Source organism: Felis catus, chromosome B2, assembly GCF_018350175.1.
Source record: "Felis catus isolate Fca126 chromosome B2, F.catus_Fca126_mat1.0, whole genome shotgun sequence".
Classification (NCBI taxonomy): Eukaryota; Metazoa; Chordata; class Mammalia; order Carnivora; family Felidae; genus Felis; species Felis catus.
Window position 1 is genome coordinate 114,810,435 of NC_058372.1, and position 16,007 is coordinate 114,826,441.

The following is a 16,007-nucleotide window of genomic DNA, read 5'->3' on the forward strand; positions in this document are numbered from 1 at the left end:
ATCAGGTTGATTTCTTTCCTCCTTCCAAAAGACCTCCAAATCTTGGTGGTTGTATTTCTTAAATACCCAGTAGGAGCAAGTGTCCCACTGATATCACTATTGTACTAAGCCCCCAATACCCTAGTGCACATCTAATAGCCTTACTACATGACTCTGCCCCTGTCCTTTTCACTGAAACCCTTTTAATTTGCCCTGTGGAAAGACGTTAACCCCTTAACATATATTTCAAGACTCTCCATGACTGATTCCACGACCCCATTGTATGTTTTGATATTTGTCTCAACCTGCCCTCTCTTTTCTCATATCAGCTGCACTGGAGCTCTAATATCTTGCTTATTTGCCTTCCTGGAGACTGTTACCACTTCCTCCAATGCTGTTCCCTCTTTCTTTGCCTCATCAGCTCCTATTCGTCATTCAGGTGTTAGTTTAAATGCCATTTCCTCACAGAAGCCTTTGCTGACCCCTGACCTAAATTCATTGAACTCAGTAACCACCTTGTTCACATGCTTACGTTGTGGGTTGGTCTACATTTGCAGCTGTGTGATAGGAGATGTCGGTGGTTTTTAAAAACTAACAAATTTAAAAATGAGAAAATGCTATATTCATTATTTATGAAAACTGAGGAAAACTCAATTATCAATTTCAATTATACATTTGGGGATAGCTAACAAAACACTAATGTGAGGTCTAAAATTTGCTGCGACTTCCATTTTTTGTCATATTAAAAAATGATCATGCTGTTGTCTCAATTTTTTGTAGTATTAAAATATAATCACTACTTGAGTGAAATTCCTTACCTGTACCTTTAATTCAGATGAATTAATAAATTTCTAGTTAAATACTTAACATGCCACAAAATTTAACATGTGGTTCTAAAACACATAAGTTTTTTCATATTTATATAAGTGACCAACAATATGTATAGGAACAGAGATAAATAGAATTTGAGATGTTCATGGGACAACCTTTGACCAAACATTTTTACATACTTTTTTTCTCAAGTGTATTGTATATAGTACCTTAATACCATCTTCTTTCATTCTCAAAACAACTCTAAGAGGTAGGCAAAAGAGGTATCATTATCCCCTTTGCAAAGACACAGTTTAAATGGTTCACCCAAAGTTACCACCTACCAAAGTTAACGACCCAACGTTAGAATCCAGGACTTTGATTGCAAATACAGAACTCTTTGCTCCATGTGCTATAATCTTGAAAACTCCACGTGCAATACCTTGAAAACTCAAGGTATTAATTCCTTTAGGGTAACAATGCTCTCTCGAGCTTTTCCTATTTTTAAATGCAAATAATCCTATCTAAATTACATATTAAAACATACTTATGTGTGAATTATTTTGTCATATCATTTCCCTTAAGTCAGAGGGACTTTCAGCTAATAGGATTTATGACCAGTGATGGGTAGTTGAGAAAAAAAAAAAGAAAAAAAGAAAAAAAGAAAAGGCATCACAAAAATACTAGTAAGGAATACATTAAAGGAACTTTGTATCTTTGCCACTTTGTAGGCCACGTCCGTACAAGAAAGCCCCTTTCAAACAAATTAAACTCTATCCTAAAAAGTAGCTCTTTTCTGACCATGTTTAACTGACAGAGATAGAAATGAATTAGTAGGTTAATCTGTCTGCATCTGACAATTACAGCAATTTACATTTGGATAGCACCACACAATTTACAATATATATTTATATACATTATTCAACTTGATCCTTGTACCAACTAAGTGGTTTACTTATTTATAGATGAGAATCTGTCAGCAGGTTCAACAGACAAGTCAGGACAGTGTCCCATCCTTCAAACTTTAAAGAGCCTCTTTCCCAAACCCCACAATGCTCATACTTATAGAGCATCATTCTGTTTTTTAAATTTTATTTACTCTGAGAGGGGGAGAGAGGGGTAGAGAGAGGGAGAGAGAGAACCCCAAGCAGGCTCTGCGATGTCAGTGTGAAGCCGGATGTGAGGCTCCATGAAGGGGCTTGATCTCACAAAATGTGAGATCATGACCTAAACCGAAACCAAGACTGTCACTAAATGACAGAGCCACCCAGGTGCCCCATAGAGCATCATTCTTAGTGAATACTTACATTTCATCACAGCTTGAATTTCATAAACAGGCTTGAGAATCAGAGCACCGTAAAAGCCTTTAGGAAATGGATTTGTTAAATCCCACTTATTTGAAAAACCTGTAAGTTTCACAGTTCGTGTTCGGTTCTTGGGTATCTTCCATTCGACAATCTCCTTTAGGGTATAAATATGTTCATCTTCACACTCATAGAATTCTCCTTCTTGTGACAAAGGCAAGGTAAATGAGTGATTTTGATGATTCCTTACCACTCCACAGTTCACCATTATTTCTCCATTGATCTCTTCAACTGAGTTGAGCATGATTTGCTCACCGTGCTTTATAATGAGATTTTCTAGTTTTACATCCTTCTGATGATAGAAGGAAGGATGCCCTAGTCTACTTGATCCAATATGAATGGTCCTCGTAATTTCTTCCATAGTAAGGTATGGAGTTTTATCAGCCACAATCTTAAAAAGACCTAAGAACAGAAGAATTATGCAAATTAAAGAGAGTTCCTACAAGGCAAGTTCTCATAAGAAAATCACAGTGAGAGAGTTACAAAACAAGTGCAGTGTCCTTTATTAAAAAGTGATGTATCTGTTTTAATCCTGAATACTCTAGGTAAAATTGTAACATATCGTCTGCAGATTACTGGATTGTCAGATCCAGGCAACATAAGTAAAAACAAGGGAAAATATCTTGAAATAGAAAAGCCTCTGTTCTTAGAAATGGGAAATAGGAATGAGATATTGACTGGCTGTATACCAACTACGTGTGTGATCTTGAGGAAGGCATTTAATCTCTCAAGATCACACTTTCTGTTTTTAAGTTTTAAATTGGGAGGATTGGATTAGGTTGGTGTTTCCATAAATACATTTCCTGGACATAACAAAATTAAAAGATATTCAGGAGAAAACTGTTTCATGGTCAAATTAACAATTACAAAGTTATATACCTGGAACTAGACAGTGGTGATGGTTATATACCATCGTGAATGTACTTAATGACACTGAATTGTACATTCTTAAATGGTAAATTTTATGTTGTGTATTTTACCACAATAAAAAGTACCTACATATTTCCAATTAAAGACTTCTCAGAAACTTTAGATGCATTGTAACTCACAAGAAGAGACTGTAACATGCAGGATTTTGCAAATTTCTTTTATTATAAAACTCTTGGGGAAATATTCATAATAAATTATAACATATTATATCATGATATATTGGTGCACCATATAACTCTCCTTGGAAAATGCCTGGTTAGGTAGTTGTTCTGGATTGATACTCTTGGTTATACATCATTCTTCTCATTACTTCTGTAATTTTGCCATTGTTTCACTATTAAAAATTTCTTCCTCTAATACTATTAGGACAGTCACTAATATGATGAAATTTTTACTGTTTAAGGTATAACTTTTTAAGCTTGCATGTTTAATTCTCCTCTTTGAATTACTTTTATTTTATGGGCACATCTGCTTTGTAGCACTTATGGAAATGTATTTACTGAAAAGATTATAAAAAATTCCAGAGAAAATATGAGCAAAGCAAAAATTAGGTAACTGCTTTCTTAACACGAAACTAACGATAATATGATACACTAGCACAAACTAAGAAGATAGTGAGATTATCTTAGTAGATACTCATTAGACAATTAGACAATCTTACTAGAATTCAATATAGCTTGGAAAAATAGTTTAAGAGTTTACTCAATAAATATGTTCTAATTAAATTCATCTATATATCAAATCATTATTAACCAGACTATAATGTCTCATGTCTATTCTGGGTTACTACACAAAGATTTATGATCAGTTATATTTGTAGCTGATCTTTGCTCAAACAAAAACAGGATTTGGGTTATTTTTAGAAATAAACTTCCAAACAAGTGTGTGTGATGCATCCTGGCAGTAAGTAAGGTAGCATGTGCAATCTGTCCTGCAAAGCTTCAGAAATTGACTAGGGTTCATTCACTGTATGCTGTGCTTGGAGACAGTAAGGCAAAGAAACATTTACTTTGAAGGAACTTCTTATTTTATTATATTTTGTATCACAGAAAATCCAATAAAAGAATATTCTTGAATTCTGCACAATAAATGAATTTTCATGTATGCATGTGTGTGCACGTGCACACATATGTTTAATCTTACTTGGCTATACATGAAGATTTCTGAGTCTACAATCATTATCACGGTATAGAAAATTCAGCTATTTTTGTGAAATGTTAAAAAAAATAGCTATGAGAATCTCATAAATGGTAGAGACACATAGTTTTATTTCTATCCTAGATATATTGATGACATAAGTCACAGAAGAATTAATTCAGCATCTTCTTTCTTGGGGAATTGGGTTCACCTAAGGTAATAACAGACCTAAAATGTTATGAAGTAGAAAAAGCCTGGAACCCTAAGGGCCACCATTATTTCAAGTTAATCACATACTTCAGAGCTGTCTTGTTGAATGTCTCTACTGCAAGAAAAATCTATCTATGAATCACTGTGTGTTTCCCTTACATGATGATTAAGTACACAGTTTAGCATACTAAGTGGTAGATACAGGAAAATAACTTCGATTAATTTATTTCTTCATCTACTATTGTAGCCAATCCAAAGAGTCCTTCCTTATAAATAGCACTTAATACCATATAAATATATATATATATATATATATATATATATATATATATATATATATTTCACAGTAAACTGAAGCACCATAAGCTTTAAATTTCATCAATTTTCTTACATCTTATTCACAAAGAGTACAAAAGTTTTACACTGGACAAAATATAATTTGCTTCCTAGAAAACAAAAACAAAAACTAAAACCCCCCACCACCACAACAAAAAAAAAACAACACACATTTCAGAAGCTGAATGATCATTAGGGTAATTATAAAATAAGCCAGTGTGTAACCTTCATAAAGTAAGCTAGGAAGCAGAAAGACAATATATTTCAATTTCCAAATGTGATCGTCATCTATTAAAATGTATATTATTATTTTTAAATTAAGAAAAATTATCCATAAAGAGCATGCACTTGAGAAACAAAAATTATAAGGAAGTACAATTAATTGATCTATTGAAAGTCAGCTTTAAGTGAATTTAGTCTTTTTTTTTTTTAATGTTTCTATTTATTTTTAAGAGAGAGAGAGACAGAGCATGAGCAGGGGAAGGGCAGAGAGAGAGACACAGAATCTGAAGCAGGCTCCAGGCTCTGAGCTGTCAGCACAGAGCCCAACGCTGGGCTGGAACTCACAGACTGCAAGATCATGACCTGAGCTGAAGTCGCTCAACCGACTCAGCCACCCAGGCACCCCAAGTGAATTTAGTCCTTAAGATCTTTTCTCTGAGTCTTAAGTTTTTGGAGAGTTTATAATTTTAACCAGTTCTTAATGATTCACAAGTATTATTAATAGTAACAGTAATAACTGAAATTTGTTTAGAAATTTACAAGTTTGAATGATTTAAAAAAATTTTTTTTAACATTTATTCATCTTTGAGAGAGAGAGACAGAGCATGAGCGGGGAAGTGGCAGAGAAATGGGGACACAAATCCGAAGCAGGCTCCAAGCTCCTAGGTGCCAGCACAGAGCCCCACATGGGCCTCGAACTCACAAACTGTGAGATCATGACCTGAGCCAAAGTCGGATGCTCAATTGACTGAGCCACCCAGGTGCCCCTTGAATGATTTTTTTAAGGAATCATTTATCCTGACAATAATACTTTAAGGACAATAAAACAAACGTTATTATTGAAGGATATAAAAATAGTCATGATTTTCATAGTCATGGCTCTAGAATCTCAAATCAGACCTTTGACATCCAAGTCTTATGCTTTTGCCACCACACAAGGCTGCCTCCCTGTCTTGCATATAACGTACAAGGACATTGCTCAGAAAAACACGTTTATTCAAGTTGGCAAACTATTTATATGGGTCTTGTGAGCCAGTCTTCCCTTTCTAGACCCTTTAGCGTAAGAAGAGCAAGAATAACTTCCTGGTTCACTGTGTACAATTTATGCTTATCAGATGTTTTTCTACTTTTTTTATCATCAATAAATGGGTGTAATTTTAAAAATTAAAATTTCCAACTATATATAACAATATTTTTTAATATACACGAAATCATTATAAAGATTTCACAATCTTTTTCATAGACTAATCTCTAGCTTGCTTTCCAAGTTCGAACCAAATGTATTCCCTCCATCCCTGAGATAAGGAATCTTACAGTGAACTTTGCCTACTAATTCTCTGAAAGTAATGGCCCAACATAGTGTAAATAATCAGATAGTCTGTTCTTCTGTAAAAGCTTGGATGTATTCTAGTCATTAATTGCCACATCCCCAATTCCACATCCTATGGTTCCCTCTTCCCTGTATTATCTAAGAGATTAAAAATTAACATTTGGTAACCATTGTAAAAATTTTTTTCCCACTCACTCAAACACACTATTTATTTTGTTAAGGTCAAGCAGGATGATCTGTTGAGAGGTTAGTGGGAAGTGTCCAGCATGAAATATATATGCATTTTCCACAGTGGACTACAGGATAAAAGCCACAGGCAATACCCCTGACTGAAATTTCGCTGTATAGAGCTAAGCTATGACAAAGAGGGGGAAGAATCAGCCACCATCTAAGAATGCCAAGGGCAAAATATTAGCACCAGATTGTTGTTGTATGTGGTAATATAGCTATGTTATGCACAAAGTTATGGACATTGACTCACTGGAATCTTTGGTTCCCCACTAACCAGTCATTTAACAGGCAAACAGGGGAGTGCACAGGATAGTAGTGATTACATGTGCTTTGCTGAAAGGATAAAGGGCACTATATTTGCTATATATAAAAGAAAGTCCTCAAAAGACCTCAAAAGACTAGATACAGACACATACATTCTATTATTCATATTTTACATATTTACCATGGAAATGATCACAATACTGTATTTGAGGGGAAAGAAACTTAACCAGAGATGTGAAAGACCTATACTGTGAAAACTATAGAAGAGCAATGAAAAAAATTTCAAGACATCACAAAGAAATAGAAAGACATTCCATGCTCACAATTTGGAAGAACAAATACGTTGTTAAAATGTGTATACTACCCAAAGCAATCTACAGATTTAATGCAATCTCTATTAAAATACCCAACATCATTTTTCTCAGAACCAAAACAAACAATCCTGAAATTTCTGTGGAACCACAAAAGACCTCAAATAGCCAAAGCAATCTTTAAAAAGAAAAGCAAAACTGGAGGTATCACAATTTCAGACTTCATTTTATATTATAAAGAAGTAGTAGTTAAAACAGTGTGGCATAAAAATAGACACATAGATCAATGGAACAGAATAGAAAACCCAGAAATAAACCCACAATTATATGATCAATTAATCTTCAACAAGGGGGGAATGAATGTTCAATGGGAAAAAGACAGTCTCTTCAACATATGGTGTTGGGAGAACTGGACAGCTACATGCAAAAAGAATGAAATGAGACCACTTTCTTTCACCATACTCAATGATAAACTGTAAATGGATTAAAGACCTAAAAGTGAGACCTGAAACCATAAAAACCCTTCATGAGAACATAGGCAGTAATGTCTCTGACATTGGCCATAATAAGATTTTTCTAGATATGTCCCCTGAGGCAAGAGAAGTAAAAGTAAAAATAAACTACTGGGACTACATCAAAATAAAAAGTTTCTGCATAGAGAAGGAAACAATTGACAAAACTAAAAGGCAACCTATGGAATAGGAGAAGATGTTTGCAAATGACATTTCTTATAAATGGTTAGAATCTAAAATATATAAAGAACTTATACAACTGAACACCCCCAAACCAAATAACCAATTAAAACTGGGCAGAAAACATGAACAGACATTTCTCCAAAGAAGACATACAAATGCCTAACACACATGTAAAAATGCTCAACATTGCTCATCATCAGGGAAATACAAGTCAAAACTACAATGAGATATCACTTCCCTCCTGTCAGAATGGCTAATATCAAAACACAAGAAACAGAAGTGCTGGGAGGAAATGGAGAAAGGGGAACTCTCTTGTATTGTTGGTGGAAATGCAAACTGGTGCAGCCACTGTGGAAGACAGTATGGAGGTTCCTCAAAAAGTTAAAAATAGAACTACCATATGATCCAGGAATTGCACTACTGGATACTTACCCCCAAAATATAAAAATACTAATTCAAAGGGATACATGCACCCCTATGTTTATAGCAGCACTATTTACAATAGCCAAATTATGGAAGCAGCCCAAGTGTCCAAAAATAAATGAATGGATAAAGAAGGTGTGGTGTATGTGTGTGTGTGTGTGTGTGTGTGTGTGTGTGTATTATTCAGCCACGAAAAAGAGTGAAATCTTGCCATTTGCAACAAGAATAGAGCTAGAGGGTATAAGGCTAAATCAAATAAGCCAGTCAGAGAAAGACAAATATCATTATGATTTCATTCATATGTGGAATTTAAGAAAGAAAACAAACAGACAAAAGAAAAAGAGAGAGAAAGAGAAAAACCACAAAACAGACTCTTGTCTATGGAGAACAAATTGATGGTTACCAGAGGGGAGGTGAGTGGCGGATGGGGGAAATATGTGCTGGGGATTAAAGAGTACACTTATCATGAAGAAAAAAAAGTAAACAAAATAATGAAAAAACAAACAACCGCCTCGAAATAAGATTATTGAAATATGCAGCTTAGAATGTGCTAGAAATGTACACGTATATTTAATTTGCACAATTGCAATATGAGGTAGCTACAAATAAAACACCAACACTTCACAGATAAAAAAGGACATGAAAGTTTGAAAAAGATACCATAAGTCCTCTATCATCACATAGCTCACATGATACACAGTAGGTTTTTGTGTCTCCAAAGGTCAAGGGCTTAATCACAGAGTTACACATTTCAATCTTTCATTATTATTGTAAATGATAAATTGTTTGTCCAGCCTTTCGTTAGCTAACAGGGAAGGTTTCAAAGGTGGATGTCCACTCTCCTTCTGGGTACAGAAAATCTTAGCACTTTTAAAATCAAGCAACATAAGAAAGTGAACTTCACCGATATTTAAGATGTTGATTGGCACTAGTCTCATCTGTCCATGTTTCAGATGGCCAGGTGCTTGTAGGTGTAGGTGAGGCCTCTGGGGGAGGCCCAGGGATTATGCAAAGTGAAGGGATTGACAGTGCTGCCCACACAAATTCACGTACTCCCAGGGTGCTGCAGGTCACCCAGCCATATATAAGTGGGTGTTCAGAATATATTATTGTAGTTTCTAAAGAAAGTAATCCTCACAAAACGGGTAAATGCCTTCAAACATTTCCTGCAAAGAAACTATGTATTGAAAACAAACTAATACAAACACAGGTGAACAACGAAGAAATGACGGATTTGACATTTCTACTCCCTCTTAAGCATTTTCTGCAGCCATGTTATGAGCTAAAACAATGATAGACTAGTCTAATGAAATATGAAAAGTAGCTGAAACTCCTTTAACATCTCAAAGTTACTAAAATGTGGACTCATATCCACTATCATTACAAAGAAATTTGCCTTTGAAATACAGGTAAGGATATGTCAAATACACACACACAATTTTGAATAAATAGGTATTTCAGATGTATGTTCAAAACTTTCTAATAAACTGAGCTATGTGAAGAAGATCTGGAGAGGAAGCAGACTGCTGTATATTTTGATTATGGGTCTTATCTCTGTGCCAATAATGCAAAGTGTGTCTCATTTATTTTTGTGGGTATGTGCTTCCACCTCTTTAAGAATTTTAACAAAAAAAAAAAAGAATTTTAACTGCACTCTGTTCTGCGGTCAAATTCCTAAGCATCCCTGTTATTTTATACTTTCCTGAGTAGATTTCCCTTTTTACATGCTTCCTGTGGCTTTTCTATCATTTTGTTATATTTCCAAGATAATTTTTAGGTCAGCATATCCTACAAAAACTATCTTTCTCAAGACTATCCCAAATCCAGTATTTTCCACAAGAAATTCTAGCTCAGGTACCTCTATTCAGCTTCAGAATGAAATGGGTGCATAAAATACATTATCAAAGCAAAAACTCAAAATCCTTGAGCAAAGGATTGAAATTAATAATAATAATAACAATGTCCAAACTGTGAGAAAATTGTCCAGATTACTCAGAGCCAATTACAGGATTAGTAAACATCAGCAACTAATGAGTGACCCCGAAAGTCTTTATAGAAGAAGACAGAAGAACCTTGCTAGAAGGGCAGAAACAAGAAATGTGAAGGAAAGTCAAAGTTTAAGGTAACAAAATTTTGCATAGTAATTTACTGAGTATTTGAGAGAGGGGGAGCCATATCAAAGACAGTGACCATGTTTGTTAAATGTTAAATGAGATTAACTGAGACTGTAGAATTCCTGTGTTTGAATATCTTTACATTTACAATGGGATCAAAATTATCTGTAACTGCTACTAGCAGTTTTTAACAGTTCTTTTACCTGGAGATAAAAAGAATAAATCATAAAATCTTCTGATTTATGGAGCACCTGGGTGACTCAGTCCGTTGAGCTCAGGGGATGATCTCACAGTTCATAAGTTTAAGCCCCACATAGAGCTCTATACTGACAGCTCAGAGCCTAGAGCCTGCTTAGGATTCCTGTCTCCTTTTCTCTTTGCACCTCCCCCTCCCCCACCTTGCTTGTGCTCTCTCTCTCTCTGAAAAATAATTAACATTTAAAATAATGTTTAAACCCCCCCCAAAAAACTTTAGATTTTTATCTAAAAATTTATCTAGATGTTTATCTCTTTGATTCAAATTTTGCATTAAAAAAAAAACAACCCAAAAGCAAACAAGCAAAAAACTTACTTTCCCAGGAACACTTAAACTCCTTGAAAGAGTGACTATGTAATATTTAATACATTTTGGGTATTTAACAGATAATTTACATTGTTAGGTCTTGAAATCAAATGATGTAACTCGACATCTATGCCAAAACTCTGTTATCATCTTAGCTTAACAATGTGTCATACATACTTGTTCATGCTAAAGTTTTCTCTCTCCCAAGCAGTGAGGAAGAGCAACAAAGAGGAGAGAGAATATGAGAACTTCTCACAAACCTTGGCAAGAGCACAGCTCCCTGGACCCTTTAGTTCTTCAGAGCATGCCCCTTGCGTTATAGGAACACACACAGAGGCATCAGGACTGGAAAGAACCCCCCTAGACCTCAGGCACCCCAAAATCTCTCACTAGGCCTTTTTAGGAGGTTCTTCAAAAATACTACACATTTATTATTCCTGGCCTTGGGTGACGATTTTAGGCAACAGAATTTTCAGGGTCAGCAATGCACAACTATCCCAATAGTAAAGTGGAGTGGTTTAAAAAATATTAATTGTTAATTTCAACAGCCTGGGTTGAATTCTGGCTTCAGGCCTCTCATCCCTGTGTAAACCTGAGAACTTACACTCTCAGGACTACAGTTAATTTCCTTTTCTATATAACAGAGAAAATTATATCATCTATCACATGCTTAGAGATTCCTTCACACATAGCAAGCCCCCAAAAGGCAAAATAATGATGATGATGACAATAATAATAATAATAATAATAATAGTTATTCTTCCTACTCATTTTCTTTAACTCTGGAATTCTAAACCTTTGTGGAATGATTATAAGGTCAGAGAGATTAGTCTTTACATGGTCAAAGAGGACAAGATAAATATTCCAGTCTGTATCACATTAGATGGGACAAAATATATGGAATCTACAATGTAGCATCTGAAAGAGACTGAGCAAAAAATCCCAGCTACAATCATGTCTACAGATTTGGCCAGGGTGTTAGAATATGGAAATGAGCCTTAGGTGACCTCTTGAGGTGGACTGCCTTTGGGGAAATATTTCCAGGCTGCTTTGAGGAGTCCGTCTGACCCCATGCTTTGATAAATTGCTTAGAATTTAACTACCATAATTTTAAGCCCATAATGAGCAGATTACAGGGAGATGTAAGCAAATTTTAAATGCAAATATTGTGCTGCTTGTAGTTATTCACGAGGTATACATTATACACAGTTGCTGAAGTTCCCTTGAACAAAAGGAACAGCAAAATGCCAATGCATTTTTGAAAATGTGTTTTATTCATGGCCCTGAAAGGTGGTTGAAGCCAACTGACTGAGGAGTATCCCCTCCCTCTATTTTAATGATCTTAATTTTGCTAATGGACTGTTAGTGGAAGGAGTTGGGGAGCCATGTGGCGCTGATTGCGTTTTTCAGTATTGCTGTTGCCTGCAAATTAAATGTACCTAAGTAGCCACCTGTTTATGCTTACGATTATGTAAAGCCCCATATGTTTCCCTCTCTACACATGGGAGGTAAATATTGAAAAAATTATTCTGGTGTGAAGGGTGAAAACAGCAGCAATCCTTCTATAACTGTCAACATATGCTGTAGTATTCCCTTTAATGTTGTGCTTTGTCTGACATATTTGCTGATTTTTACCATGCAGTGTTCAAAAATATCTGTTACCCATGGTTATACAAAACAATTAAAAATCAGTTTACATTAAATTCAAATTAGGAAGAGACATAATTTCCTGATGCAACCATAAGTTTTAAATGGATTTCAGAGCTTATGATTTAAATAGATTTTGATTTGCACGATAAAGAAAACTGAACTTTTTTTTCCCTAAACTCGCCAGCATATAAAAAGGAACATTTTCTTCCTAGGCACATCCTCTTGATTCCATATTACTAAGCAACAAAAAACTAACCTGAGTAATACGAATTTGAAACTGGGCAATGCATCTTCAACTGGCTAGTCCACCACGAGGCCCACTGGATTGGCTCTGGAAGGCAGCTTCTCGGATCCCATACAGAAGATCAGACCTGATACCTAGTCAGCAAGAGTTCTGAGAAGTTCCCAGATGAGTTTCTTTAGAGTACTGGGAGATCTGGTGCAGGAAATGCCTGTGGAGCTGCCTCAGGCTATTCAGAGATTGGCCCAGACTGTAGCTTGCTGGAAAGACCAGAGAGACTGGACTTGCTCTTGTTGATCGTTTTAGACACTGAAGATAAATGAATTAGAGTTTTATACGGTTTTTATGTGATCAAGAGGAATTTAAATATCAACTGTCTAGCAGGCTGGACATGAAAGTCCCTGGCTTCTCTTTCTTTTGCAAAGAGACACAGAATATGACAGAAAAAGATGAAAACTTACAATACCGTCAAAAACTAAGAATAATAGATTAACTGCCCCCAAAGCCAGGGAGTTACTGTCATACTAAGGAAAACAGAACTGAAATGAGAACCCCACACTGGGTCTCATGCCAAGAGGGGGCCCTCTAAATTTTCTAAGATAACAAGATTAATAACAAAAAGAATTAAAATCATTGAGTAGTTTCTATAGACCAATGTTTGTAGTGTGCACTTAATGATCATTTCATTTTTTTCTTCTTGGAAGAATTTTATGACATAAAGAGTATTCATATTTCCTAACTTTATAAATAAGGAGATTAGTAAACTGATGAACTAAAACACATCAAGGAGATCATACAGTCTTAAAATTTTGGTATTTTTAAAAATCTTGACGTACATATCAATAGATAGAGATAGAAATGCTTTAACAACATTGAAACTATATCATATACATTCATTTGGTTTCCACTTGCTTCGTTAAACATTGAACCATGATTAAACCTCACATTTTAAAATATTTTTCACAAGTAAGATTTCTAATGGCTGTAATAGTATGTTATAAGGAATGTATACTTGTCTTTTTCTGCACTATTGGGCATTTAAATTGATTCCATTATGTTGCTATTATAAATAATTCTAAGATGATTATTCCCTTAGAGTTTACTCTAATAAGTGCAATCACTGAGTCAAGGGCTCTTTTCCAGGCAGACAACTAGTTCCAGGAGACTGGGACCAAGACATAAGTGTATCTCTGCTATCAATCACTATTTCTATACATGTACAAAAGAAACATTTGCCAACTGAGTGGCAGATGGCTCTTTAAACAGAGTATCAAATTTATGTTGAGGAAGGTTATAACATTCTATACACCCTTCAGTTGGGTTTGAGAGTAACCATTTAATAATATCTTTCTCAATTTTATTATCCTAATTATAAAACTTAGTTAGTAAATATGTGGAAATGTTGTCGTTATTGTTTTAATTTACATTGTGTCCAAACTAATTTGTATGGGTGGTTCCCAGTAGTGTCTACTAGACTAATTGGTTTTTTGTTTACATTTTAGTGATATCTAGTTTTTTTGCAATTGTGGCAGTTTGTTATTAACTGGGTTTTTTTTTTACCCTTTACTTTTCTGACATGCAGAAATTCCATTTTATGTAATAAAATACATTGATTCTTTATGATTTTCATTACATTTATAATCTGAAACTTGTATCAAATAAAATAGTTTTACTTAAAATGTAACTTTTTCATCTACTTCAAATTTCCTTTGCTATGTGGTATTAAGGTGATGATCCAATTTCATTTGTTGTTTCCTAGATTGATAACCATACTACAATAATTTGCTAAATAACGTTCCTTAACCCCAGGCAGGTAGTACCTACTTCATCAAATAGAAAGTAATACTCTATATGAAGGTCTATTTTAGAGCTATAAATGAATATTAAATTCAGAGTCACTAGAGTCAAATTCAAAGCACTGCTTTGATGCTTCTATAATTAGTATCACTGTTATTAATGCATTAATTCAGCTTTTTATTTTCTATAAATAACATTCAGCAAAATTTACTATAACTTTGTAATAGGCTTTAGTATTAGCAGGACAAATATTCCCTTATTGGTTTCTTTTTAATATTTTCTTGAATATTTTCACATGCTTATTCTCCCACATGAACCTTAGAATTACTTTCTTATTATGATATAATAATTATGATTACAATATGGGAATTATGTTTACCATTGTGTTAATCTCACAAATTAATTCATGTGTAATTGATACATATATATATACATATATGCACAATATTCAGTTTTCTGATTCAAGCACTTAAAATGTTTTTTGTTTTTATTTTTTTCTTTTTTGTTTTTAATGAATAAGTAAGCTTTTACAATATTGTAAGTACATAAGTAAATAATAAGTTCAAGCCTTATAATATTTCTTATACTAGGTTGTAAAGATATTAAGTCTAGTTGTTCTATGCTTTTACATTGCTGTTTTAAATAGATTATCCTTACATATTCTAAAGGATTATAATTGAGAAGTTATGACTGTGTTTATATATTCTTCTATATATAAATATATATTTATGTACATATTTTATATGTATTTGCTTTCTATACATTTTTTATCTTGTTATTCTGGTAAACTCACTTGCACATCTTTTTTTTTTTTTACTTATTTAAAGTTTTTATTTTGAGAAAGACAGAGACAGCATAGCATGAGCAGGGGAGGGGTAGAGAGAGAGAGAATCCCAAGGAGGCTCCGCACAGAGTCAGCAAAGAGTCTTATGCGGGTCTCAAATTCATGAAACCATGAGAACATGACCTGAACCATAAACCAAGAGTCAGACACTTAACTTACTGAGCCACCCAGGGTCCCTGTCCACTTGCACTTCTGGCTGTGTAACCTTCTACCACCCTGTGTCAGGCCCTCCATTTTCTAGGATTTTAAAGGTTTTTAAAACTCATGTTGCTAAAAAAGAAACAAAAACGAAACAAAACAAAACCTGAGACAGGGTCACTAAAAGCTACTGAATTGTATACTTTAAACAGCCGAATTTTATGCTACATAAATTATAACTCAATAAAGTCATTATTTTTTAAAAATCGGAGGGGGAAAGGATAAACAGTTAAGTCGTAGATTCAAAAAAGCAGTTAAATTGGTCCTTTCATTAGTTCCTGGTAGAAAGTACACTGGCAGATTGTTTATCAAATATGATTTTGCAATACACATCAAAATCTTTAAAAATGGGATGCATA

The 16,007-nt window shown here is 34.4% G+C and overlaps 1 protein-coding gene across 3 annotated transcripts in view; it reads right to left on the bottom strand.

The window, feature by feature from the left end:
• Nucleotides 1-16,007, bottom strand: part of THEMIS (thymocyte selection associated) — a 194,248-nt gene that overhangs the window by 105,571 nt on the left and 72,670 nt on the right. For 2 of the 3 annotated variants that reach the window (XM_045058017.1, XM_006931988.4), the window contains one exon: nt 2,097-2,555. In XM_045058017.1, the coding sequence (XP_044913952.1) occupies nt 2,097-2,555 (459 nt within the window). Of the gene's footprint in view, nt 1-2,096; nt 2,556-12,824; nt 13,119-16,007 lie in introns of all 3 variants that reach the window. The other variant, XM_045058018.1, reaches the window with a different exon arrangement.